Source organism: Brachycentrus maculatus, unplaced genomic scaffold, assembly GCF_059751285.1.
Source record: "Brachycentrus maculatus isolate JH-2025_06_01 unplaced genomic scaffold, ASM5975128v1 h1tg000293l, whole genome shotgun sequence".
In the NCBI taxonomy this organism is placed as follows: Eukaryota; Metazoa; Arthropoda; class Insecta; order Trichoptera; family Brachycentridae; genus Brachycentrus; species Brachycentrus maculatus.
This window is the reverse complement of record NW_028281044.1, coordinates 899,810-926,208: the sequence shown is the minus strand read 5'-3', so window position 1 is coordinate 926,208 and position 26,399 is coordinate 899,810. Positions and strand designations below refer to the sequence as shown.

At 37.6% G+C, this 26,399-nt stretch overlaps 1 protein-coding gene across 1 annotated transcript in view; it reads left to right on the top strand.

The window, feature by feature from the left end:
• The first annotated feature begins 1,767 nt into the window (after positions 1-1,767).
• Cirl (Calcium-independent receptor for alpha-latrotoxin) overlaps positions 1,768-26,399 on the top strand; it is a 46,457-nt gene continuing 21,825 nt past the window's right edge. The window contains exons 1-15 of the mRNA XM_088267378.1: positions 1,768-1,955; positions 6,054-6,160; positions 7,900-8,138; positions 10,389-10,548; positions 12,101-12,289; positions 13,062-13,191; positions 14,725-14,864; positions 15,799-15,930; positions 17,635-17,774; positions 19,413-19,572; positions 20,160-20,327; positions 21,009-21,131; positions 23,254-23,435; positions 24,609-24,736; positions 25,708-25,933. Of these exons, the coding sequence (XP_088123504.1) occupies positions 1,921-1,955; positions 6,054-6,160; positions 7,900-8,138; positions 10,389-10,548; positions 12,101-12,289; positions 13,062-13,191; positions 14,725-14,864; positions 15,799-15,930; positions 17,635-17,774; positions 19,413-19,572; positions 20,160-20,327; positions 21,009-21,131; positions 23,254-23,435; positions 24,609-24,736; positions 25,708-25,933 (2,259 nt within the window). The 5' untranslated portion in view covers positions 1,768-1,920. The remainder of the gene's footprint in view (positions 1,956-6,053; positions 6,161-7,899; positions 8,139-10,388; positions 10,549-12,100; positions 12,290-13,061; positions 13,192-14,724; positions 14,865-15,798; positions 15,931-17,634; positions 17,775-19,412; positions 19,573-20,159; positions 20,328-21,008; positions 21,132-23,253; positions 23,436-24,608; positions 24,737-25,707; positions 25,934-26,399) is intronic.

Below are 26,399 nucleotides of genomic sequence, written 5' to 3'. Positions count from 1 at the left end.
GTTTCTCAGTGTGTGCGTGCGTGCCGTTGCTTTGCGTACACGCGCACGTCGTAGCGTGTTTAGTAGCTTGCGAGCTACTAAACACGCTACGACGTCCTCCCCGGCGGTCGTGCCGCTGCGCTAGCTATTGCGGCTACTTGCGATATATTTTTTTCTCGTTTACAGACACTTACCAGAGCTAACATTACAAAATTGTTACATTTCAACTTCAACTCTGGTCTATAAAAATAAAAATTTAGGAATCTCTTCCAGGTATTTATATTTAAATACAAATGTGAAAATTTGTAACTGGAATGGTACAAATATCTGTTCTGTTAAATTTCCAAATAAATTAAAATATTAACATTTTCTGGTTTTAAATCACATTTTCATATGGTGTACAAAATGCATAACACCGTTGCACGCGGTAGTTTTTAGTCAGAACCGTAAGGGAAAGGTTAAATTGTCATTTTTTTCACTTTTTATTTGTGAAAAACCGACAAAAAAACATGGCGTCTTCTTGTAGCAGTAATTTGAACGATGTTTGTCACGATGTTACTCTCTTAATGACAGGCGGTCCCCGTGAATACGAGAAGCTGGATAAAACTAAGATTAACGTCTGTGCATACCGCATTTCGTAGATTTGTTTTTTTTTCTTTATAAATATTTCACGTTTCGTGGATTAATCTAGCGGCGAGCGGAATTAAAACGGCGTTTAAGCAGGTGTTTCTTCTAAGTGTGCATTAATTTAGAATTGACGGAAGTCTCCATTAAATTTACATTAGCAAATAATGACAGGTGGCGGTACGTGTCGTAGTCACGAGTGAACCTTAAAAGGTCGACTTTAAAGTGAATTACATATTATGTCATCATCGTGAGTGTACCTAAAAAGGGCGACTTGAAAAAAAAATGTTTTTGATTTTATCTTAGATTAAATGATTAACTGAAAGAGATTCAATTAAACACGTACATTTTTATAGTGGTCTTCAGAACCACTAGTAACTCTTATTCGAAATATGAATCTTATCGACGCAGTGTTATCTTAATCGTTAATTGTATCCCTTGATTGTTAATCCTCCGTGAACGTCTCCAATGTCACATCAATCCCACTTAAACTGCACTAATGTTTCACTAATCTGTCTTAAACCACACTCATTTTACACTTATCCCTCTTAAACCACACTGATGTTACACTAATCCCTCTTAAACATCAATCATGTTATACTAATCGTCTTTAAACACATTAATGTTACATAAATCACTCTAAAACTACACTAATGTTACACTAATCCCTCTTAAACCACACAATTGTTATACTAATCCCGATTTAGCCTCACCAATGCTACACTAATCTCTCTAAAACCACACTTATAATACACTAATCCCTATTAAACCTCGCCAATATTACACTAATTCCTCTTTATCCACAATAATATTACAATTAACCGCCTCTACACTTCACCAATGTTACTCTAATCCACCTTTAAACGTAGCTAATGTTACATTAATTCCTATTTCACCTCACCAATATACCACTAATCCCCCTTAAACTGCATAAATGTTACACTAATCCGCCTTTGAACACAATCAATGTTACACTAATCCGCCATTGAACACAACCAATGTAACACTAATCTCCTTTGGAACATACTAATATTATATATTATTTTTTGACATCTCATCAAAGATGAAGAAGAATATGTAAGTCTGGGCATTTACGGGGCTGACGACCGTCATAGGCTGGTTTAAGTGATCATACTAATATTATTTTTTCCGCCCACAGACGCCACCAGGTACGAGACGGCGTACGCCTGCGAGGGCAAGACCCTGAAGATAGAGTGCCGCGACGGGGAGGTGATCCACCTCATCAGGGCCAACTATGGCCGCTTCTCCATCACCATATGCAACGACCATGGCAACACCGACTGGAGCGTCAACTGCATGAGCACCAAGTCGCTGCGCGTCCTCCACACCATGTGAGTCACTTTCTACTGCCACTCTCCACAAAGTCACTAAAAGTCGAAACTAGATATAATCAGGAAGTATAGAAAGATATCTAGTAAGATATACATCTTCGCTCCAAGGTCTAACTATTTATTGGTTTTGTGAATTCAGACATACAGGTTTTTCTTTTCAAATTTTAAAACTAAAGTGGACGACTTACAAGTCAAATTGGACGCTGTATTGTATTTTATAAAAAAAATGTATAGAATTTTTAAAAACATGTAATTATAAACTTATGATTCAAAGTAGTATTGAAAATTTTGCCTGAAAACTTAAGTACACATCGCGCGCACAGACTACGACAGCGCGCCGCGAAGGCTTGCCAACTTGACGACTAAAAGTACAATAAAATTCCGTGTAGTGTACAAGCGCTCTAACGCACTTGCCAGTCTTAGAATAAAATATGTGGGCAGATATTCACACTGACGGTATACTTATGTAGTACTAATACAAATATAATTTTGAAAATTGTAACTTTTTTATAAATACAATGTAACGTCTAATTCGTTTTGTATAACGTCCAATTTAATTTTTAAAGCGTCCAATTTGGTTTGTGACCGTCTATTTGATTTGTCAAATGTCCAATTTGATTAGTTAAACGTCCAATTTGATTCGTAAAAACGTACAATTTGTATTGTTATGCATCCAAATTGGTATTAAGTGTCCAATTTGATTTTTTAAACGTCCAATTTGATTTGTAAAACGTACAATTTGTATTTTAGGCACCCAATTTGGTATTAAAGGTCCAATTTGATTTATTAAACGTCCAATTTGATTTTTAAAAACGTGCAATTTGTATTGTAAGGCGTCCAATTTGGTATTAAGTGTCCAATTTGATATTAAGTGTCCAATTTGATTTGTTAAACGTCCAATTAGTTTGGCGTCTATTTGGTTTATAAAAGGTCCAATTTGAAGTGAAAACCTATAAAAATGTACAACCACCCTCTTAAAAATGTCTTTATAACGCGATGCCTTTAGCGATCTGTGAATCCATGCAGACGTACGTGTCCTGATGTTGGGGACTGATTAGCACATGAACATTTTCATCTCCCGACCCGATCTAACCCTAGACCGCCCGCGGGCACTTAACCCCCGCTTGCCGATGTCGGCATTTGAATATTTGTCGCGTAACGGGTCATCTGCAGCCGCGACTGTGCAAGGATAAGCAAAAAGCTTCCGACCCACATATAAAAATAAAAAATAATCAACCATCACTCCGCTTATCCGCAGGGGTAGGCAGAGAGAATAGAACACCACACCACTCTGTCTTTGCAAACATTCTTCGCCTCTTCCACATTCATGCATCTCCTCACACATACCCGACGATTATTACCACTCCTGACCCGGCCGCTTTCAAGTATTTGACATACCTGACTGTGCCAAGTTTTCCTCGGTCTTCCTCTGCTTCTTTTTCCAACTTCATTCGCATCATAAATTTATTTAACCGATCTTTCTTCACTCATACGTTCTACATGTCCAAACCATCTCGACAACATTTTTTTTGTATTTTGAATTTTGAGAATAAATTATTTTTCGCATTGGTTTCTGGGCGGTTTTCGCTTGGCTCGTCCAACTGTACATTTGTCATTGGGGTACTTGCCCGCGCGTATACTGCGCACAGAGCCGTATAGAAAGTTCTACGGCAAAAACCGGTTTCGGTAACCAATCGCAGATAAGTTACCGACTCCTTCGCACATCTGTAATGGATGCTGCCGAGAGAGAACTTGCCCATTGAAATCACTCTGTGACCTGTCCATCTTAGGACCTAATAACTGAGTGAAATATTGATTTATTTGAATGAAAATGTAAATTTTATTAATTGATTCTGCAGTCACTTTGTGGTAAAATCTAACTAACTAACTAACTAACTAACCATCACGCCGCTTCCCCGCAGGGGTAGGCAGAGAGAATCGAACGCCACACCACTCTGTCTTTGCAAACATTCTTTGCCTCTTCTACATTCATGCATCTCCTCATACATACTTGACGATTATTACGACTCCTGACCCGGCCGCTTTCAAGTATTTGACATACCTGATTGTGCCAAGTTTTCCTCGGTCGTCCTCTGCTTCTTTTTCCAACTACATTCGCTCCATAAATTTGTTTAACCGTTCTTTCTTCACTCATAAGCTCCACATGTCCAAACCATCTCAACACACCTTTCTTAATTTTATCGATAATGCTTATCTCAGCCTTACATTCTTTCCTTATTTCATCATTCGAACATCTATCAAACATCGTTTTGCCACACATTCGTCTGAGGGATCGCATTTCGACTGCATTCAGTCTGCTTTCATCCTTCTTTTGCCAACTCCATGCTTCGCTTCCATACATAAGGGTTGGAACCAGAACTATCCATTTTTAATTTAAGTTTTACATAGAAAATACCACCATTTCTTAAATCTACTCGGCTATTCAAACTCAAAACACAGTAAGAGACATTTTTTTGACAAACGTTTTTTCGCATTTTTGGACTAAGTAGAATCTTCTTAGTCCAAAAATGCAAAAAAAAAAACGTTTGTCAAAAAATGTCCTTTACTGTGTTTTAAGTTTGGACAGTCGTACTTTGACACGTGTTTCGATGCATTCCGCATGATTTTAATGTAAACGATTTAAAAAAATATATAGTTTTTAATGTGTATACATTAATTGAAATAAATAAATTGAATTGAATTTAATTTAATTTTCAAACACCGTAATCAAATACGTAATGGCGAATATAAACTACATGACAGCAAAGTCAATTATAATGTGCAAAATAATATGAAAAAAACTCTACTAACTGTAATTGGAGATAATCCAGATTTTGTGAACAAGTATTTGGACACGCTCAAAGTGTTGTTAATGTATTAGATAATGAAAATATATATATACATTTTCAATGAAATGACAATTTGACAATGAACATTACAATATGACAATGAAATGACAATTTGACAATGAACATTACAATATGACAATGAAATGACAATTTGACAATGAACATTACAATATGACAATGAAAATGGTAATTTGGCAATGAAAACGGTACCAAAATTTTGAATGTATCCAAATACTTGGTCACAAATCTGGATTATCTCCAATTATAGGAGTTATTTTTCATATTTTGAAAAAAACAACTGATTTAATTTTTTTATTCTTAATTCCCGTAATAATACCTATAACATATAATAAAATTAAAAAAATAAAACCCTTAACCGCACCCCAATGGTGCATAGGGCACTGCGTTATATAAACGCAGTGTTATCTTGATCGTTTACACATGAAGGAAAGGTGATCAGCCCCCCGCTTCAGGTACCAGGCCAGGGTAATATTGAATATATGTATCAGTGAAAAAATCACTTATATTTATTTTACCCCCCTTGGGAATCGTTCCCGGGACCTCCAGAACGGTAGCCTAGCGTGCTGACCATTACACTACGGAGGCGGACAAAAATAATACATATAACATATAATAATACATATAACCTACGCAAGTTACATTATAATACATATAACCGATTATAATTCATTATAATAAATATAACAGGTTATATGTATTAATACATTATAACCTACGCAAGTTTGAGGTCATTCTTAATGTGGGCTTTCTTGAAGTTTCAGGAAAAAACTATTTGGGAACCACTGATATAGACGTATGGATATTTTTTACATTCTATTTTACTGATTTCGTGTTTATTTTTTTTATTATTTTTTGACATCTCATCAAAGATGAAGAAGAATCTTACATCTCACCAATAGATGTCTCTAGTGAAGTTCTAGTGATTCAAGAACAAGGTTTCTAAATTGGTTCATATATATATATATATATGGAACTTCCAAGAATTTGAGTAGTGTGGTTGTCAATAATGGGTATAATTGGTGAATGTTACACGTGTGTAAAGTGATCACTTAAACCAGCCTATGACGGTCGTCAGCCCCGTAAACGCCCAGACTTCCATATTCTTCTTCATCTTTGATGAGATGTCAAAAAACAATATGAAAATAACTCCTGTAATTGGAGATAATCCAGATTTTGTGAACAAGTATTTGGACACACTCAAAATGTTCTTTATTTTTCTTGTCTACAGATGCAGTATGAACCAAAATTGCAGTATACTGGCCAGCACAAGCATGTTCGGCGACCCATGTCCGAATACACTGAAATATCTCGAAGCGCACTACACATGCATACCTGGTGAGTTTTAGTTTATGTTTAGACCTGAAGATGGAAGCACAGCTTCCGAAACTAGTCGTGATAAAATAAACTCAAGTGGTATAAAAGCAAGTCGCTCACTCCTTTCAACAACGTCATATATAAAAAACTTGATTTTTCTCCAGATCGTTTTGAAGTTTAAAAATATAATACAATGTTTAATTAAAATGTAACTTTGTTTCAAAATCCCTATAAATATTTTATTATAACTTAATTATAATGTCTGCCGGTTTCGAAGCTAACCGCTTCTTTATCAAGCGGTTAGCTTCGAAACCGGTAGACATTATAATTAAGTTATAATAAAATATTTATAGTCATTTTAAAACAAACTAACATTTTAATTGTAAAGTGGAAAATCACAAAATTAGTGCTTCATATATAAATTATATAATACAATGTATTAAAAATAAATATCAAGCCACTTATTGAACACTTTTTACTGTGCAACAGGTCTTTTTAGGTAAAACGTGAATGTTTTTTCTCAATTTGAAAAATATTTAGTATTTTAAAAAAAATAATTAAACAATATATTTTCTTCAAAATGCATAAAACAACACTTTCTGCCCTGTAGCGGGTAAATATTAAGTTAAAAATATGCCGCTTTTGCTGGGATAAAGTGCATTTTCTGAGCATTCCGAAAACATGCACAACTGAAAATTGACGATTTTTGATGTAATACGTTTTTGAAAGGAGTGAGCGATGTGTTTTTCTTTTACAATTTCTTGCATTATTCGATAGCGCCTAGGATTTTCGCTTATATCGTGAGTTATCGTTCATAATGACAATTTCCAGAAGCTATTTGTTTGTTCAGAAATTATAACGTAACAGAGTATGTTTGAGATAACCTCTGCATATATGATAACCTTTCCAGTCTATTTCATAAGATAAGTTGCAATGATTCATATTTTTTTGCTGATTGGACGTTATTAATAATATTTCTTCTAACTAACCATCACGCCGTTTCCCCGCAGGGGTAGGCAGAGAGAATAAAATGCCACACCAATATGTATTTCATATACGTATTTAAATTTTCTGCTTGAATATACTTTAAGGTCCAATATACGATAAATCGCAGCTTAATTTTCTTTAAACTCATGTAATATTTCACGTAATGGTTGGCGTGTTTAGCTACCGTGCTGGGGGTCCCGGGTTCGATTCCCAGGGGGATCTCTAATTTATATCGGGTTGTGGTCCCGTGGTTAGAGTCGCGGACTCTTGAGTCGGAGTTTCTCGGTTCGAACCCACTCTACCACAATTTGATACCTATTTCTAATAATGAGCTGCTTAGGCTCACAGAAATAGTATGGAATTGAAATATTTGCGTAAATAATAAAAACACAAATATTTATACCTTTTTTAATAACAAAAAAAAAATATTACCCTTGACTGGTCCTTGAAGCGCAGGAGTGATCACCTTGCCTTCATGTAAATAACGATCAACATTACACTGCGTCATTGACTTGGGAGGATGCAAGGAAGCTGGTAGCCGACAGAAAAGCCTGGAGACAGTTTGTGGACTCCATATGCTTTAGTGCAATAATTAATTAATTAATTATTACACTGCGTCAATGTGATGCAGTGCCCTATGCACCATTGGGTGTGGATAAGGGCTAGATGAAGTATTCTAAAAAAAATAATGTGCGTGGAAACACGTCTCGCCGCTAGCGCGGCCGGTCTCTTCTGAATCACGTCAATACGTCTGTCGACCCTCTTCTCCGCAGCCGCCACGACCAGCAGCACCTTCCGGCCCTCGCCGCCCTGGCTGATCACCTCGCAGCCGTCCGTGTGGCTGTCCACGTCGCCGGGCGGCGCTCCGGCGGGCGGCGGCGGCGCGGCCGACCCCCCCGGCTCCGGCGCGCGGCCCGCGGCGGCCGGCGGCGGCGGCGCGCACCACCTCGCCCCGCCCACCTTCCGGCCGCACATCACCATGCCGCCGGACCTGCGCCCGGGAGTCATCAAGGTGAGAGTGACCGGTCACTTTACAAAAACATCCTTGCGTGTATGGTTGAATGTTATGTGTGACTCAATTTTGGGCGCTTTACCCAGAAATATTTCTAATAATTAAAGAAAACACTTCGTTTTTTACCACTTGAGTTTAATTATAGACTACATGTTTCAGAAGCTAAACTTCCATCATTCAGGTCTGTATAATAACTAAAATATAAAATATAAAATTGTTCTATAAATAAGGATAGGGGGAAAGTAAGGGGAAGGGGTTAGTCAAGGAACGGAGTTTGAAAACAAAGGAAAAATTGAAAGCAATGGCGAAGAATTTTCAATTTTTCCTTTGTTTTCAAACTCCGTTCCTTGACTAACCCCTTCCCCTTACTTTCCCCCTATCCTTATTTATAGAACAATTTTATATTTTATATTTTAGTTATTATACAGACCTGAATGATGGAAGTTTAGCTTCTGAAACATGTAGTCTATAATTAAACTCAAGTGGTAAAAAACGAAGTGTTTTCTTTAATTATTGTAACATGTCTTACCACAAAGTTAATGCCGAAACAATAAATGAAATATTTCTACATTAATTCTCAATATCTTAGAATGCATCACTGTCATAAATCGCACAATGCGTCAAGAACTCGCCATAATATTATATTACGCAAAAATATATATATATATTTTTTTTGACATCTCATCAAAGATGAAGAAGAATATCACTTACACACGTGTAACATTCAACAGTTCTACCCATCATTGACAACCGCACTACTCAAATTCTTGGAAGTTCTATATATATGAACCAATTTTGAAACATTATTCTTGAATCACTAGAACTTCACTAGAGACATCTATTGGTGAGATGAAAAGAAGCTGTTTATTAAGCAGAAACTCTTTAGTATGTGAGGTCTGAATCCCGGATTATAATCACACACATGAGAAACGCCAGAAAATAAGATGTCAAAAAATAATATGAAAATAACTCCTGTAATCGGAGATAATCCAGATTTTGTGAACAAGTATTTGGACACACTCAAAATGTTGTAAATAAAATACAACTTAGTAGACTCAAAAAATCGTTGTTTTATTTAACATTTAATACATGGCCAAATTCTGTGTATTTTTCAGAATAGTTTATGTATCAAAAACTAACTAACTAACTAACTAACCATCACGCCGCTTCACCGCAGGGGTAGGCAGAGAGAATAGAGCGCCACACCACTCTGTCCTTGCAAACATTCTTCGCCTCTTCCACGTTCATGCATCTCCTCATACATACCCGCCGATTGTTACGACTCCTAACCTGACCACTTTCAAGTATTTGGCATACCTGATCGTGCCATGTTTTTCTCGGTCTTCCTCTGCTTCTTTTCCCGCTAACATTCGCCTCATAAATTTGTTTTACCGTTCTTTCCTCACTCATTCGTTCTACATGTCCAAACCATCTCAACACACCTTTCTTAATTTTATCCATAATGCTTATCTCAGCTTTGCATTCCTTCCTTATTTCACTATTCGTACATCTATCATACATCGATTTGTCGCACATTCTTCTGAGAGATCGCATTTCGACTGCATTCAGTCTGCTTTCATCCTTCTTTTGCCAACTCCATGTTTCACTTCCATACATTAGAGTTGGAACCAGATGCTTGTATTAAAATAGTATTCATATATGTACGCGAGGAGAACAAAGAGACGCAGTTCATCGACTTATATTTTGTTTATAATATTGTCCCCACCACATGTAACTCCTTTAAAATCGTAAAAAGGGGTGGCGGACAAATTTTTGTGTGCTCAGATTAAATAATATTCAAAACGTGTATACGCCGCGCTCGCTCTGTTTCTAATGGCGTCGCTTTGTACTTCCCGCCCTTGTGTTTTGTAATTTTTGATATATTGTTGTCACATTGTTCTTTTCACTCTGTGATTTTTTGATAAATAAATAATTGTCAATGATTAAAGAAAACACTTCGTTTTTTACCACTTGAGTTTTATTATAGACTACATGTTTCAGAAGTTAAACTTCCATCATTCAGGTCTGTATAATAACTGTATGAAACATGTAGTCTATAATAAAACTCAAGTGGTAAAAAACGAAGTGTTTTCTTTGATCATTGTAACATGTCTTACCACAAAGTTAATGCCGAAACAATAAATAAAATAAATAATTGTCTCCATTTGCGCGTTTCCGTCTTCCTCGTCACAAGTGTTCCAGTACCGTTAGCAGTAACAATACACAAATGAACAATTATTCCATTTTCAGGTGAAGAACGATGGACATTCACCAGAAATGGCCGGGAAGCCCTCGCTGAAGGTGTCTCCCCTGGATGTCCTAGTTCCCGTGGCGACTGACGATGGTCTGCTCATCGAATCGGATCCCAGCGATGAGGTCACAAACAAGCCCAAAGAAGACGGGAGAGAAGGTATGTATCATTTCACCTTGCCAATTTTCAATAGGGATTTCTCATAATGTTTTATTGGCTTTAAATTAATATGAAAAATCACAAGACCATCGGTATTATTTTTATTGAAATCTGTTGATAAATAAGGGAGATAGAAGGTTTTGACTTTAGTTATTTTAGAATGGAATATATCGTTGTCATACAGGAGAAAGTGACCAAGTGCATTTTTTACAAAAACGTGATCATTGACTATTTTATGTCTTACTAGCTTAATATTGCCCTGAAACAGATCCCAAAGGATTTTAAACTTGGAAGTAAAATATAATGTCTTGTTAAAAATGACTAACTGCATTGATGTTTATTTTGTTGCCAAGCAAAAGTGACTTAAATGGCCCTCCTGAACATTTTACGTTTTATTAGTTGGTCACTTTCTCCTGTACGACTACGATATTACGCACAAATCGGCTACGGCCGTTAATACTAAAAAAAAAAGATGATAAATAGAATTTTGTTTTTGTTTTGTTTTGTTTACTTCACTCTACAGTCTTAATACAGTTTTTTTGACATCTCATCAAAGATGAAGAAGAATATGGAAGTCTGGGCATTTACGGGGCGGACGACCGTCATAGGCTGGTTTAAGTGATCACTTTACACACGTGTAACATTTACCAATTCTACCCATTATTGACAACCACACTACTCAAATTCTTGGAAGTTCTATATATATGAACCAATTTAGAAACCTTGTTCTTGAATCACTAGAACTTCACTAGAGACATCTATTGGTGAGATGTAAAGAAGCTTTTTACTAAGCAAAAACTCTTATATTAGTATGTGAGGTCCGAATCCTGGATTATAATCACACACATGAGAAACGCCAGAAAATACAATTTTCATTTTTATTATTAAGCTTATAATTTGACCAGATAATTTATTTACAACATTTTGAGTGTGTCCAAATACTTGTTCACAAAATCTGCTTAATAAAAAGTTTCTTTACATCTCACCAATAGATGTCTCTAGTGAAGTTCTAGTGATTCAAGAACAAGGTTTCTAAATTGGTTCATATATATAGAACTTCCAAGAATTTGAGTAGTGTGGTTGTCAATAATGGGTAGAATTGGTGAATGTTACACGTGTGTAAAGTGATCACTTAAACCAGCTTATGACGGTTGTCAGCCCCGTAAATGCCCAGACTTCCATATTCTTCTTCATCTTTGATGAGATGTCAAAAAATAATATGAAAATAACTCCTGTAATTGGAGATAATCCAGATTTTGTGAACAAGTATTTGGACACACTCAAAATGTTGTCTTAATACAGTGTTTCAATTTTCAAAAAAAATGTTTTTGTTTTATTTTAAACTTATTTGTATATAACATACTTTCGGCTTTAACGAACACCCCTTCCCCCTAAAATAGTCCATTATATCGAGGTTTTACTGTACCTACATTATGGTTAGTTGCCAAAAAGGGAAAAAGCATATTTGAAGCATAGTTGGCACAAAGATGTGACGCATCCAATATTTCTACCATCTTCGGTTCACTCAAAATTGTCACATTTTTCATTTTAGGTTTCACGGAGATATCGAAGAAAGGCGACGATTTATCCGGAGAGCGAGACAGGGACAGGGAGACTGCTGTCATCTCTCCACCCCATGAGAGAGAAAGAGATAAGGATAGAGATCATGTACAGTCCGGAGAAGGCGACAGTGGTAGAAGACACCATCATCATAACCATCATGACAGTTCTGACCCATCAGGTAAGCTGGACCACTCATTTGTGATCTACACCCATTTTAACCCAATTTCATTGGTCTCGAAAGACTTGTACAAAATAGCGGTGTATAAGTTACACTACCCCATGTGTATAAGTTACACAAAATAGCGGTGTATAACTTACATTATCCCAAGTGTATATGTTACACAATATAGCGGTGTATAACTTACATCACCCCAAGTGTATAAGTTGCACAAAATTGCGGTGTATAAGTTACACTACCCCAAGTGTGTAAGTTACACAAAATAGCGGTGTATAAGTTACACTACCCCAAGTGTATAAGTTACACAAAATAACGGTGTATAAGTTACACTACCCCAAGTGTATAAGTTACACAAAATAGCGGTTATAAGTCACACTACCCCAAGTGTATAAGTTATACAAAATAGCGGTGTATAAGTTACACAAACCCAGTTCTAGCCAATCCTGCTATTCTCAACCTGACCTCCTTCACTTCCTTTATCTGAAACGTGAATCAATAGAACATGAAAATTTCCAAAAACGCACAAAAATACAGAATCCTTCATGTTTCTTTTTGATTATCAACTACTTCTATAATTAGTTTTTTGATATATGACGTTGAAAGGATTGAGCAATATGTAGATATGGCACATAGCTTGCATTCAGTTTTTACTATGTAAAATTATATTTACGTCCTTTCTTATTCAAGAATTGTGATGATTGACATGATCAAGTCTGTCTGAGTGAAGATAGGGGGTTAAAGAAGATGATTGCTCTAACTCTCTTCATTCCAGCACCAGTTTTGCCACTCTGGAGACACTGTCCCCCGACTACCGCCAGGAGTCTCCATTGGAACTGGACATCGGTTGGAGAAGTTGCTGTCCAGCCGTGTCCAGGAGGTGCCACGGGTCTTGCAAGATGGAGGTAAGGATAAAAAAAACACATTTCTTTCGGAAGATCATTTTTGGTTATTAGATTGACAACAACAAAAAAACTTTTTCATGTTTTGTAAATAAGTCTAATGTGCTAAGGCAAATAGCCGCAAGTTAAAAACAGTAGTTTTGAGATAAATGAGTTTAAAGTTAAACTAACTAACTAACTACCTAACCATCACGCCGTTTCCCCGCAGGGGTAGGCAGAGAGAATCGAACGCCACACCACTCTGTCTTTGCAAACATTCTTTGCCTCTTCTACATTCATGCATCTCCTCATACATACCCGACGATTATTACGACTCCTGACCCGGCCGCTTTCAAGTATTCGACATACCTGATTGTGCCAAGTTTTCCTCGGTCGTCCTCTGCTTCTTTTTCCAACTACATTCGCCCCATAAATTTGTTTAACCGTTCTTTCTTCACTCATACGCTCCACATGTCCAAACCATCTCAACACACCTTTCTTAATTTTATCGATAAAGCTTATCGTTGGTGACAAAAGTGTATAATGTGTGCAAGGAAAGTGATTTATTGATGAATGTTAGCAAATCCAAAATCATGGTTTTTGAAAGAGATGAATGTAGATCTGAGTGTGAAATATTGGTAAATGGGGAGATTTTGGAACAGGTAGATGATTTCACATATTTGGGTAGTATGTTTTCTAGGGATGGAAAGATTGATAAAGACATAGAAAGGAGAGTGAATGCTGGGAACAGAGTGAATGGTGCACTAAAATCAGTTTTAGCAAATAAAAATCTATCAGCGGAAGCTAAACTGGCAGTACACAATGGAGTTCTGGTTCCAACCCTAATGTATGGAAGTGAAGCATGGAGTTGGCAAAAGAAGGATGAAAGCAGACTGAATGCAGTCGAAATGCGATCCCTCAGACGAATGTGTGGCAAAACGATGTTTGATAGATGTTCGAATGATGAAATAAGGAAAGAATGTAAGGCTGAGATAAGCATTATCGAGTTTAAAGTTAACTTGCTAAAAATGATGCTTTTCGCCAAAACATGTATCAAATTCATAAAATTTTGCGGCTACGTATTTGGATAATGAATATCTCGGTATATGATAGAGGCCAGTTATATAAATGCTTTCAGCCGTGTTGAGCCGATTTTCTTTTTCAAATTTAATTAGAGGTGTCTGAGGCAAATACTGGGTGTAAAATGGTGTGACTTTGTTATCTGGGGAGAAAAACCCAACAGTCCCTCATACTGGAAGCCCTGAAGAGGAGAAGGTGGACATGGTTGGGACATGTCCTTAGAATGCCACCTGAGAGCATCAACCCCTCATGTCTCTTCTTTCAACCCCGAGGATTCCGGCGCCCTGGAAGGCCGCTGACGACCATTCATCGACTATACTTAGCGGAACTTCGAGTTGCCAGACTGACCTGGGAGGAAGCCAAGAAGACGGGGCATGACAGAGTGACTTGGAAACGTTTTGTGCTGGCCATATGCTGGAGCAAACATGGAAAAAAAAGAATTACACCCTTCATTCATTCAATGCTTTTTCTTTTTAGATGCGTCAGCACGGCACATCGACTTATCCATCTTCAGCAGCAGAAGAGACTCGGTGCTCCTAGCAGAGAGACCTCGTCAGGGCATTCTTCCAGAACTCCCATTCTTCTGGATACCCTCGGAGCTGATACCCTGCTAACTGGTAATTACAAATATTTTTTTGGTATTGTATCAACCATTGGGTGTTGTGCACTATTATTACTTCATTATAGACTCTGATTCTTGGTGTAGGCCTTGTGGCTTGTTTTAAAGAGGGATGACTGTTTTAAGGATTCTACTGTAACTAGGGAAGAACTAAAGCCATAAGGTAGTATGCAAGTCCTTGGCTGATTTTTTTTATTCCACAATATTGAACGCTGATCATTTATATGGTAATAAGAATAGTATTGGATAATTTAAACAGTGACTGCTCCTTGGGATGTCGATTCCCAGCTGTCAATCCATCTCTTTGGTGATCTACCCGGGAGTCATCTATCTCATCATCTACCTTGGAGTTGGCCGTACAGTGCAATGTGGGGTAGTCTGGATGGTTCCATTCTCCTCACATGCGCATCCCATTGTCTTCTTCATTGCTTTCCCCACCTAGCTCCATTATACTGACTGGAATATCTTGGGAACCTTTCATCAAAACCTTAGACATCAACAGATAGAGCCGCCAATTGTTTAGCAATATTACCAATATTTAAATAACTCAATCGTTTCTGTGACGTCATTCATTGCCAACTTACGAAAATAAGGTTTTTTCGAAGGCGAATTTTCCAAAAGAATGTGATGGATGAAAGTGTTAACTATATCGGCTGATATAAACACTTCACGAGCCTAATACAGTCCTTTAAAGGTTGAGTATGTTAAATTAGATATTCCTCCCGTCTGACAAAGATCCATTACTCTCAGTAGATAGTCCACGTCAAGGAGACCTGACACAAACACAAAAAAATCTTAGAAGATGAATGGCATATGTATCTATCTCCATTCGTCCAAGCTATTTCCACTATTAGCCTACCATTTTTTTCTGGATTTCTATGGATCCTGAACTGATTGCCACTTCTGAACTAACATACTTTTGAAATTCACAGGCCGCGATGTGGAACAAATCCAGGATATGACAGATTTCCGTCAAGATATGGACAACCTCATGTTGCCGGATCCCCTGGCTTCCGGTGACCACTTCGACACAGGGAACTCCCTGACAGTGCAGAAGCCTTTCGGTGAGAAGAAAAATAATTCTACAATCAATTTGGCTATTGAAGATGATCTGTTTTTTTACATCTTCATCATTTGGTTATTGAAGATGTAAAAAACAGTTGTATTTTATGTATTGAATGTTAATTCAAACACTGATTTTTTTTTGAGTACCTTAGAACGGGGCTACTTGAACTTTGATGTGTTACTAGAGCCCAGTACAAAACAAAATATTTAAATCTGTATTTGGTCTACAATAATGACCATATCGACATGATTCATTGTTTCCCTGACAGGTGACACTTATTGTCACGATACTTCGATCCATACGACGATCTAAATATTTTTTTTGTACTAGGCTCAAGTAACACATCAAAGTTCAAGTAGCCCCGTTCTATGGTATACTATAGTCCGCCTCCGTAGTGTAATGGTCAGCACGCTTGGCTACCGTTCTGGAGGTCCCGGGTTCGATTCCTGGGGGGGTCAAATAAATATTAGTGATTTTTTCACTCTAATATTTATTCAATATTACCCTGGACTGGTACCTGAAGCGGAGGGCTGATCACCTTTCCTTCGTGTGTTAACGATCAAGATAACACTGTGTTTGTATAATGCAGTGCCCTATGCACCATTGGGGTGCGGATAAGGGTTTGAATTGAAAAAAAAATGGTAATCTAAGTTGTATTTTATTGTTGAAAAAAACACATAAAAATCAATTTTGTGACAGTTGTTTCGCCCAGTTATGGTATTTTCATATAAATGTTTTCTGAATTACATTTGTATAAAAATGCCATAACTAGGCGAAACAATTGTGACAAAATTGATTTTTATGTGTTTTTTTAACGATAAAATACAACTTAGTAGACTCAAAAAAAACGGTGTTTGATTTAACTTTTAATACATAAATTAACACATTGTAGTCGGGCGCGGAACAATAGACTCTAGCCTATAGCGGGTGTTTTTCGCGATTAGTGCAAAAATATATCGCTTTCTTAAAATTGACACAATTTCTAAACCAAATAATATTTTCGATTGAAATTTTCAAAGAAATCATATATGACATTTGATCATCAAAAATAAATTATAATCATAATTTTTAATTAAGTATTCCGTATTTAACAATATTAGAAGAAGCATTGTAAACTATATAAAATAGTCTTCCCCTCCGAGGTATCATTCCCTATACAATGCTAATATATACAAATAATAACATACCAAACAGTAAACAAAACAGTGCGAGCGGTATGAAAAATAGTCCAATACGTGAAATGGCTCAAACTAAACTTGAGATTGAGATCGCATAAAAACTCTAGATTTCTGGGGATGCCTTTACAAGCGACACACTAGCCAATCCGGACAAGACATCTCAAATAACGTCAGCAGACTATCGCCTAGCACCCAGGTAGCAGATTACCCTTCAACGCGTTTTATTTCACGCTGATAACAAACCCGTATATTGCCGTTTCCCGCCGATAACCGACAGTCGACAAAAACGGCATTTGCCGTGTCCCGCAGTTGACCGACAGTCCGCGAAAAACGGCAAATGCCGTGTCCCGCCGACAACGTGTTAAAATGGAGTTCTACAAATTATACGCCAAATGTATAAATAAATAAAATTATATGTTTTTTTACATCTTCATAATTTGGTTATTGAATATGATCTGTTTTTACATCTTCATAATTTGGTTATTGAATATGATCTGTTTTTTACATTTGATCCGTTTTTTCAGATGCTGAGAGTCAGGGAAAAGCAGTCTGGATATCGGAGAGTCCCGATTTGTCCGAGTGCAGATCCGTTTGGCTCAATAGTCTGGAGACCAGAGTCAAAGAGGGGGAATCTTTGCTCAGCATCAGCAATGATCTGTCACAGGTAGGTTATTTGGCTTAGCCGGTTATATGCTAAAAGCGTCTTAAGACGCATAATTTTTTGTGAATGGAGCGCCGCTTATTCAAAAATGATGTCTTAACGACGCGCTGTTTTAAATGGGCTTTTACTAAAGAAAATCAATTATTTAAAATATATAAATATATTGAACGCATAGTGACATCTATTGAGAATATCTTTGCATACTTAGAATCGAAACAGAATTTGTTTTTACCACTTTAAACGTGAATTGAAGAGAGCTTTGTCATCGGAACAACTAATGGCGCTCATGGTTGTCCAATAATCCTCGAGTTGCCGTCTCTGCCGAATCTGATGACAGTGATTTTAGTGTCGATTCTGATGATTTTTATTTTTAAATTTTTTAAATCATGGTCGTATACATCACACTCTACCAAAAGCAAGCAAATAGAACGCTTATAAGCGTCTCCCGCTCTCTACCAATAGTATATAAAGGAAGCTTTTAAGCGTTTTCCGCAAACAATGTTTTAATAAGGATTTTATTCATTGACAAAAATCTTTTGAAAGTAAGGTATCCATGAGAACACTACTTGTTGCGAATAATCTCCTTGCATCTCCTTTGAAAGTCTGATCAAGTCCGGTTTGTATATTGTCATTTTTAGCACGTTTCCAGGTTCCTGTCAATAAGACGATTTCTCAGTTTGCTTTTAATAAGGTTCATGAATCAAAAAGATTGTTCGCATGGATACGTAGAGTCGGAGAGCCTTCCTGCGGATATTTGTGCCGGAACAACACTTAAAAGGTCAAAGAGCCATATGACCTAGGAGAACTTCAACCTTCCCCTCCCGGCGATATGTATTCACTACAACTTGACATAAAAAATGAGAATATCAATATAAAATATTATAGATACAGGCTCAGAATTTTTGTATTCCTCCGTAATATAATTATGTGTTACACGAAAGTATTATAATATGTCCGCCTCCGTAGTGTAATGGTCAGCACGCTCGGCTACCGTTCTGGAGGTCCCGGGTTCGATTCCCAAGGGGGGTAAAATAAATATAAGTGATTTTTTCACTCTAATATTTATAATATATTACCCTGGACTGGTACCTGAAGCGGAGGGCTGATCACCTTTCCTTCATGTGTAAACGATCAAGATAAAACTGCGTTAATATGACACAGTGCCCTATGCACCATTGGGGTGCGGATAAGGGTTTTAAAAAAAAAAAAAAAAAATTATAATATGAAGTTGTTCATCTCCAGCGGTGCAAATAAATAATTTGTGAAAAAATCGGGAATAAAATCACCAATATATAAACGTTTCTGTGTATGCGTGTGTGCCGCACTTTACGTACACGCGCACGCGGCTCATACTGTTTCCGACGATCTCATTTTAGTTGCGCACAAGTCGTCGTTCAGGGTGGTCGTGCTGCTACACTAGCTATTGCGGCTACTTGCGATGTATTTTTTTTTCTCTTTTTTAGGTGCTTATCAGAGCTTACATTACAAAATTGATACACATCAACTTTAACTATGATCAATAAAAGCAAAACTTAGGAATATTCACATTTTTCCCATTTTTAAACCACATTTTCATATGGTGTACAAAATACATATCACCGGTGCACGTGGAAGTTGTATGATTTCTTTGTTCTTCCACAGGTGACGTCTTCGAAGACACTGTACGGCGGAGACATGATGACGACTACCAACATCATGAAGAAATTATCGACCCGTATGTCCCAGAACATCAAGACCTTCGCTGACTCGAGGCAGAAGGAAGCTATTGTCACTGATCTACTCCTCGGAGCCGTCAAAACAGGTGAGAATTCATCATTATTTTGAAGATTATTTAATTATATAAACTTCATGTACAGAAAAGAAATGAGTACATTGGCGGGTTTATTGCAAAAAAGCAATATCTTCCACCCAACCAAAAACAGACTAGTAATATTGGTCAAAATGTTTGATACCATATATAGCTGTTTGCAATCAGAGGGTAGATAGTACTTGAACATTAAAAAAACTATTAATTACAAATTGATGATAATGAGCAAGGCAAAGGAAAATGGGAGTTTAGGGAAGGAGGTAGAGGGAAAAACTAAGGGAGGAGGTTTGATGGACAGTTAGGATTCTAATGATAGATAGTAATGGCTCAGACGATTCTTAAAAGTTATTTTAGAGAAATGAATTTTTTTTTACAAGGAGAGGTAATTCATTCCGTAGTCTGGCCGCTTGGACAGAGAAGGAATTACTGAAGAATGATGTGTTATGGTGAGGAATGGAAAGTTTCCTTTCTTGGGAAGCTCACTTTATTAATCAAATTTTTGGAACTCTTTGAAAGATATCTAAATCCAAAATGTACTCCATATTTTTTTAAAAATATGCCTTATTCCATACTTGTTTTAGGTTCAAATTTGCTCGACGCCTCGCAGCAAGCTTCATGGAAGGACTTGAGTCACCCGGCGCAGATGAGAGTCGCGACGTCGCTTCTGATTGGCCTAGAAGAGAACGCCTTCCTATTGGCTGAAGCCATCCTGAGAGAGAAAACCATCGTTCAACAAGTCAAAAATATATGTAAGTGAATTATACCATACGTTGGACGCTTGCAGAGGTCTTGGGATGATGTGTCCTCCATTTTTGAAGATGACCATCCTTTATATTTTAACATAATTTTATTGAAGAATTTTTTCACCAAATTTCAAAATAACGCAGGCAATTATTTGATCAAAATAGCCATATCTTTTGAACAAAAGGTTATATTATATTTATTAGAAAATTTCATAGTTTTACATTAAAATGATCAATTCATAACATGAATAAACATTTTTTTGTTTTTTTTTTTATCTCACAAAATTGAAATATGAATGTAAAATACACAAATTTATAAAACAAAACTCTTTTTCATATAATAATAATAATAAAACCCTTATCCGCACCCCAATGGTGCATAGGGCACTATGTCATATAAACGTAGTGTTATCTTGATCGTTAACACATGAAGGAAAGGTGATCAGCCCTCCGCTTCAGGTACCAGTCCAGGGTAATATTGAATAAATATTACAGTGAAAAAATCACATATATTTATTTTACCCCCCCTGGGAATCGAACCCGGGACCTCCAGAACGGCAGCCAAGCGTGCTGACCATTACGCTACGGAGGCGGACAAGCGTATTGTAACTATTTGTTGCTTCTAGGACTATTGGCTGTCCATTTTTTTTCATGTTTTTTTATGTTTTTTTCATCTTCCCTTTCTAGTGCTTTCCGTGAGGGTCTTGGAGGCCAGGAATGTGGAGACTGAGGAGTTCCCGTCGGCGATTGCCCGGGAGCAGTGGACCGCCAGTCACGACTCTATATATCTGCCGAGGGGAGCTCTCATAGGTAAGCCCTCAAATTCACTTAAATCTTTACAATAGAGATGTGACTAATGGGAATCTGTTACTTTTTCCCGTACGATTGTTACGGTTTTCATTAATTTTTCTCAGATTATATTTCTTTCTAGCTTTCCAGTTGTTTTTATAAATAAAATAATATCTGCTAATTCATATGTTACTCAAACCCTTATCCGCACCCCAATGGTGCAAAGGGCACTACATCATATAAACGCAGTGTTATCTTGATCATTAACATGAAGGAAAGGTGATCAGCCCTCCGCTTCAGATACCAGTCCAGGGTAGTATTGAATAAATATTAGAGTGAAAAAATCACTTTTATTTATTTGACCCTCCTTGGGAATCGAACCCGGGACCTCCAGTACGGTAGCCGAGCGTGCTGACCATTACACTACGGAGGCGGACATCTGCTAATATCTGCTAATACTAGCCCAATACTTGTTGACGAATCTGCGTTTTCATCATCTCAACATGAATCAGGAAGAATATGGAAGTCTTGGTATTTACAGAGTTTAAGACCTGTCATAGGCTAGTTATGTAATCACTTTACATACGACATTCATCATCCTACCCATGATTGACAACCACACTACTCAAATTTTCGTAACTCATATATATATATATATATATTGATCATAATAAAAGGGTGGGGAAGGTAGCAAAGGAGACAATAGTATGAGGATAGAACCATCTTGACTCCCCTACATTACACTGTAAGGCCAACTCTAAGCTAGACGACTCCCAGGCAGACCACCAAAGAGATGGATCGACAGCTGGGAATCGACATCGCAGGAGGCTGATCCCTCTTAAAAGCAGGCCGCAAGGCCTACACCAAGCAGAAGAAGAAGAGAAAAATTAAAGGGTCTCTGCTAAATAAAAGCTTTTATCAATTCAACAAAGATGGCTGTTGTGAACTCATATGTACTGTGTCGTGAGATTGATCAATTTATCTACGAGTTTCGGAAATTTAATTACTGTGGTTGTCAATCATGGGTAAAATTGTAAATACTGTCAAAATGCAAAAAAAATATATGATGATGCGAGGTTGTTCAATAGGCTTTTGTCACGATGTTGGATTATTGGCTAATAAAGTAATATGAAAAATCACAAGACTATCCGTAGCATTCTTATTGAAATCTGTAGAGAACTAAGGGAGATATTAAGGTTTAAATTTTAAATTTATGAATAAAACAAAAAACGTGCGTTCGCATACGTCATCAAATTTCCGTCATCGAACGTTTTATGACGTCATATGGTTTATTATCTATGGTTTATAATAATAATAAAAAAAATCCCTTATCCGCACCCAAATGGTGCATAGGGCACTGCGTCATATAACGCAGTGTTATCTTGATCGTTTTTACACATGAAGGAAAGGTGATCAGCCCTCCGCTTCAGGTACCAGTCCAGGGTAATATTGAATAAATATTACTGTGGAAAATCACTTATATTTATATCTATGGTGTAAAGAGCTGTAATAGTTGTACATAGTATGAATTTTTTGTTTACTACTACACTACCATTTGTGTTATACAAAAATGAGGGGGACGGGGGGGTGGGAGGGTGGACCATAGACATAGAGCCGCCAATAATTTAGCAATGACACCAACATTAAAATAACTCCATCGTTTCTGTGACGTCATTCATTGCCAACTTACGAAAATAACGTTTTTTCGAAGGCGAATTTTCCAAAAGATGATGAATGAAAATTTTAGTTATATCAGCTGTTATAGACACAAAACGAGTCCAATACAATCCTTTACAGGTTGAGTATGTTAAATTAGATATTCTTCCCGTCTGACAAAGATCCATTCTTCTCTTATCATAACCCTTATCCGCACCCCAATAGTGCATCATATAAACGCAGTGTTATCTTAATCGTTAACACACGAAGGAAAGGTGATCAGCCCTCCGCTTCAGGTACCAGTCCAGGGTAATATATTATAAATATTAGAGTGAAAAAATCACTTACATTTAGTAGACCCCCCTCTGGGAATCGAACCCGGGACCTCCAGAACGGTAGCCAAGCGTGCTGACATTAAACTACGGAGGCGGACTGAAGGCCTTGTTAATATCTCCAACCTTAAATCATTTGATTAATCTTTTTGCAGATAACTCGGAAGGCGGACTAGTTCGGATTGTATTTGTCGCCTTTGACCGTCTTGAAGAGATCTTGCAGCCTCCATCAGCTCCCCCGATGCCATATGTCGAAGAACCTCCGGCCGGCACTTCTGCGGAACATGCTCAGATCAACAAAGACAGAGATAACGTTACGAGAGTTATCAATTCCAAGGTAAGAGCGTTTTTCTGCATTTATGATAGTTGCAATTCTTTCGTTGCGTTCCCCATCTAACGACATCTTCGATCTCGCATATTTATCTTATTTAGATATTAGTGAACAAGGCTGCAGCCATCTCAGGATGCCTGAAAAATGCCATATGGAAAAACCCTGAGATGAAGATCAGCAGCAAAATCAAGATTTACAAAACTTGTGTCCGACCCATCATGACGTATGGAATCCAAAGTAGAGCGGACACCGTTGCCACAAAAAACGCGCTTAGAGTGTCAGAAGTGAAGACTCTAAGAAGCATATCAGGCTAGAATCTTCGAGATAGAATAAGAAACGCCAGGATCAGGGAAATATGCGAGATCGAAGATGTCGTTAGGTGGGGAAGGCAACGAAGGAGACAATGGTATACGCGTGTTAGGCGAATGGAACCATCCAGACTCCCCCACATCGCACTGCACGGCCAACCTCATGGTAGACGACTCTCGGGCAGACCACCAAAGAGATTAGGCTGGGAATTGACACCGCAGGAGGCTAATCCCTCTTAAAAACAGGCCACAGGGCCTACAACAAGATGAAGAAGAAGATATTAGTGTTTATTACCAATTATTCAAGATGTTTTAAAGCATGGCTGGCCAACATTTTCAGTAGCCGGGCCAGATTTTAGAAGTGAGATTTCCTACCGGGCCGTAAAACAAAATTTATTTTATTATTCAAAGCAAATACATATACATATATATTATAAGTTACTTTTCAACCTTTTTAGCATGTTAAGCCTTGTAATTCCGTTTAATGTTATACTTTTTCATGAAAGAAACAGAATCATTGCATATCAGGCATGTTGGCTTTGTTTTAAATTCCACGAAAAAATAGTTTATAATCCATCTGTCTTAAAAACTTGTCAGTTCTTCTGTTACTCTTCTCTTCTTTAGTCCAACGTCTGTACTACTTGACGCCATTATGGATCTTGAAATTGCCAGGATAGTGAAATACTCCCATATATGGAATATGATACGAACTACGCGCGATGGAATGTTCTTTTGGTGGTTTTGTGTACACTAAAGGAAAAAAATGTGTGATTTGCTTCGCGGGCCTCGGGTTGGCCGCCCTTCTTTTAAAGCTTAACGTTATGACTTGTTTATTATAAATGCGGTTAGTTAAAGTTTATTTTTTTTGCAGGTTATATCGGCCAGCCTCGGCAAGGGACGCCACATTCAGCTGTCCCAGCCGGTAAGATTGACGCTGCGTCATCTACGCATTGAGAACGTCACCAATCCCACCTGCGTCTTCTGGGACTACACCGTCAAGTGAGTTTAATGAAACCATATCTTTATTTTTACATTTAATTATTATTTAGTATTTTAACACGTTGACTGCAAAGAACGTAATCTACGAGATAACTCTTGGATTGCTTTTTTTGCTAGGATGCTGACTAGGAGTTATGCCGTACTGTGTTTACTCGCCAGATTCAAGCAGCTACAGAAAAGATAAAAAAATCAATGCTGGTGGCTTACATGAACCGAAAATTTATTGATAAATGATAACTTATTACTGTAATAAGAGTTTTTACAACATTTTGAGTGTGTCCAAATACTAGTTCACAAATCTGGATTATCTCCAATTATAGTCAAATAAATATAAGTGATTTTTACACTCTAAAATTTATTCAATACTACCCTGGACTGGTACCTGAAGCTGAGGGCTGATCACCTTTCCTTCATGCGTTGGCGATCAAGATAACAGTGCGTTTATATGATGCAGTGCCCTATGCACCATCATACTCGGATCAAGTTTTGAAAAAAAAAAGTTTTACTTATCACCCGTCGATGAAAACAACTAATTTTTATACAAGTTGTTTTAATCAGTCGTGTGTTATGAAATAAAACTCAAAAAGTGGTATTAAACAAGTGTTTAATTTTTTCAATAAATTCAACATTTCATTCCACAAAGTCAATGCCGAATCGATGAATTGTAAAAATGGAAATATTTGTGTTTTTATTATTTACAAAAATACTTAAATTTCATACTATTTCTGTGAGCCTGAGCGGCTCATTATTAGAAATAGGTGAAATTAAAATTAATTTAAAAAAAAATGAATTAAAAAAAAACTTCACCGACAAGACACACAAGGTGTGATATAAATAAATTTATATAAAAAAAAGGTGTCAAATTGTGGTAGAGTGGCTTCGAACCGAGAAACTCTGATTCAAGAGTCCGCGACACTAACCACGGGACCACAACCCGATTTCTATACTAATAAGATATTGTCTCTCCGCAGCGTCTGGTCAGCGGAGGGTTGCCGCGTGGAGTGGACCAACGCGACGCACACGGGCTGCCAGTGCGTGCACCTGACCAACTTCGCGCTGCTCATGGACGTGCGCGGCGTGCCGCTGCCGCCCGCGCACCGCCTGGCGCTCCACCTCATCACGCTGGTCGGCTGCGGCCTGAGCGCCTTCGCCCTGCTGGCCGCCTTCGTCGTGTTCCACAGCTTTAGGGGGATGAAGGTATGCCTGTCGCATTGTTGAAGACGCCAGTAGAACATGGTTGAATGTAGTGTTATGTTGCCGAAAATCAGTAATGAAAATACAGTGGAACCTCTCGAACGAGTAATTCACATCCAAAGAACATGTGATCCAGATGTTCTTTGGGTGCCCGTTGAACGACGGCTACCTGAGCTTCCTTTCAGACCTCTCCAGCATAAACGTTCTATTTCCCACTAACATCTTAAGGATTGGCGCTCATAATAGAGATAAACATCTCTGAAAAGAAGCGATAATATTTAACCATACTGTATGCATCGATATGAGATCAAAAGATGCCGCAAAAGTCATGCGTAAAAATAACTTCCATGCAATTTACGATGAGTCGAGTGATAAGGTAAAATTACCCTTCCCGCCCAACACCAGTCAAGTGAAACGGTAAAATTACCCTTCTCGCAGATAGTGTGTTAACCTTATTAATATCCCCTAA